The sequence below is a fragment of the Rhincodon typus genome, chromosome 22 (genome assembly GCF_021869965.1).
Source record: "Rhincodon typus isolate 14 chromosome 22, sRhiTyp1.1, whole genome shotgun sequence".
Taxonomy (NCBI): Eukaryota; Metazoa; Chordata; class Chondrichthyes; order Orectolobiformes; family Rhincodontidae; genus Rhincodon; species Rhincodon typus.
The window spans coordinates 2,888,134-2,889,696 of record NC_063353.1 but is presented as its reverse complement, the minus strand read 5'-3'; the positions used below and the strand labels follow the sequence as shown (position 1 = coordinate 2,889,696).

At 54.3% G+C, this 1,563-nt stretch overlaps 1 protein-coding gene across 1 annotated transcript in view; it reads left to right on the top strand.

Annotated features, from left to right (window-relative positions):
* Positions 1–1,222: 1,222 nt before the first annotated feature.
* The window catches only part of metap2a (methionyl aminopeptidase 2a), a 17,746-nt gene continuing 17,405 nt past the window's right edge, over positions 1,223–1,563 (top strand). The window contains exon 1 of the mRNA XM_048610501.1: positions 1,223–1,411. Coding sequence (XP_048466458.1) covers positions 1,264–1,411 — 148 coding nt within the window. The 5' untranslated portion in view covers positions 1,223–1,263. The remainder of the gene's footprint in view (positions 1,412–1,563) is intronic.

The window sequence follows — 1,563 nt, the reverse complement described above, 5'->3', positions numbered from 1 at the left end:
AAGGAGGCGGGGATGAGAGGGGGTGCTGGTCTTGGGATGAGGTCAGGGGTGGGGAGATTTTGAAGTTAGTGAATTCCACATTGAGACCATTGGGTTGTAGGCTTCCAAGGCAGAATATGAGGTGCTGTTCCTCCAGTTTCCAGGTGGCATTGTTGTGACACTGGAGGAGGCCCAGGATGGACATGTTGTTCAGGGGGTGGGAGGGGGAGTTGAAGTGGTTTGCGACTGGGAGGTGTTGTCGTTTGTCATGAACCAAGCGTAGGTGCTCCACAAAGTGGTCTCCAAGCCTCCACTTGGTCTCCCCGAATGTAGAGGAGGACACATCGGGAACAGCGGATACAATAGACCACATTAGCGGATGTGCAGGTGAACATCTGTTTAATGTGGAAGGTTTTCTTGGGGCCTGGGATGGGGGTGAGGGGGGAGTTGTAGGGGCAGGTATAGCACTTCCTGTGGTTGCAGGGAAAGGTGCCGGGGGTGGTGGGGCCAGTGTGGAGTGGATGAGGGAGTCGCGGAGAGAGCGGTCCCGCTGGAAGGAAGATATGTGTGGGGAGGGAAATATATCCTTGGTAGTGGGGTCAGATTGCAGTTGGCAGAGAATGATGTGTTGAATCCGGAGGTTAATGGGGTGATATGTGAGGAGGGTTTGGACTGTGGGAGAAAACCACAGTACCCAGAGGAAACCCATGCAGACAGAGAGGGGTGCGGGGAGAGAAGCATGCAAACGCCACAGAGACAGTGATCCAAGGCTGGAATGGAACCTGGGTCCCTGGCGCTGTGAGGCAGCAGTGCAAACCATTGAGCCACCGTGCTGCCCATGTAGATCCAATGCGGTGATGTTAAGAGATGTTTAATCATCCTCCAGATGATTGTGTGCTCCGCAAATGTTGTTCAAGACAGAAGAGATGATTTGTATGGGACTAAGGTAGTCTGTCATCCCCATATTTAGTCCCACTGTTGGCCTTACACTCCAATATAAACCCTGAATCTGGAATGCCTTCGAAATCCCAGCACTGATGAAACCTTTGGTTACGTTCCTAATCTTGCCACCAATTTTTTGGTCATTCTGAGATTCCCTAGAAAATACTGTAACCAATTCTCTTTGATGCTACCAATGGCCGAGGAACTGGACCCTCTACAACAGGATTTACGGTGCTACCCCCTTTACCGTAATTCACAGACGATTGGTGCAGTCTGCTGACGTCAGTCGCAGCCCTTTCTACGGTCCCGTACCACGCATGCGCCCTCGGTGCCCGAGCCAAGATGGCGGAGCAGGCGGTTCTGCTGGAGGCCGGAGGCGGTGGTGAGGGAGCGGTCGACAGCCCGCATCTGCTCAACGGTGTCCCGCACGATGAGGTGACTGAGGAGAGCACCAAAAAGAAGAAGAAGAAGAAGAGGAAGGGCAAGAGCGGTAAGGAGCGGAGTTCGGTCGCAGGAAGGGAGCCTGGGCCTAGCGTGGATTCCCGGTGCCTCCCGGTCCAGTCAGACCGGCTAGAACACAATCTCCCTCATGACCCCCCTCCAACGCTGCCCTTTTCCATCTCCCTTCCCCTCCACCGTCCC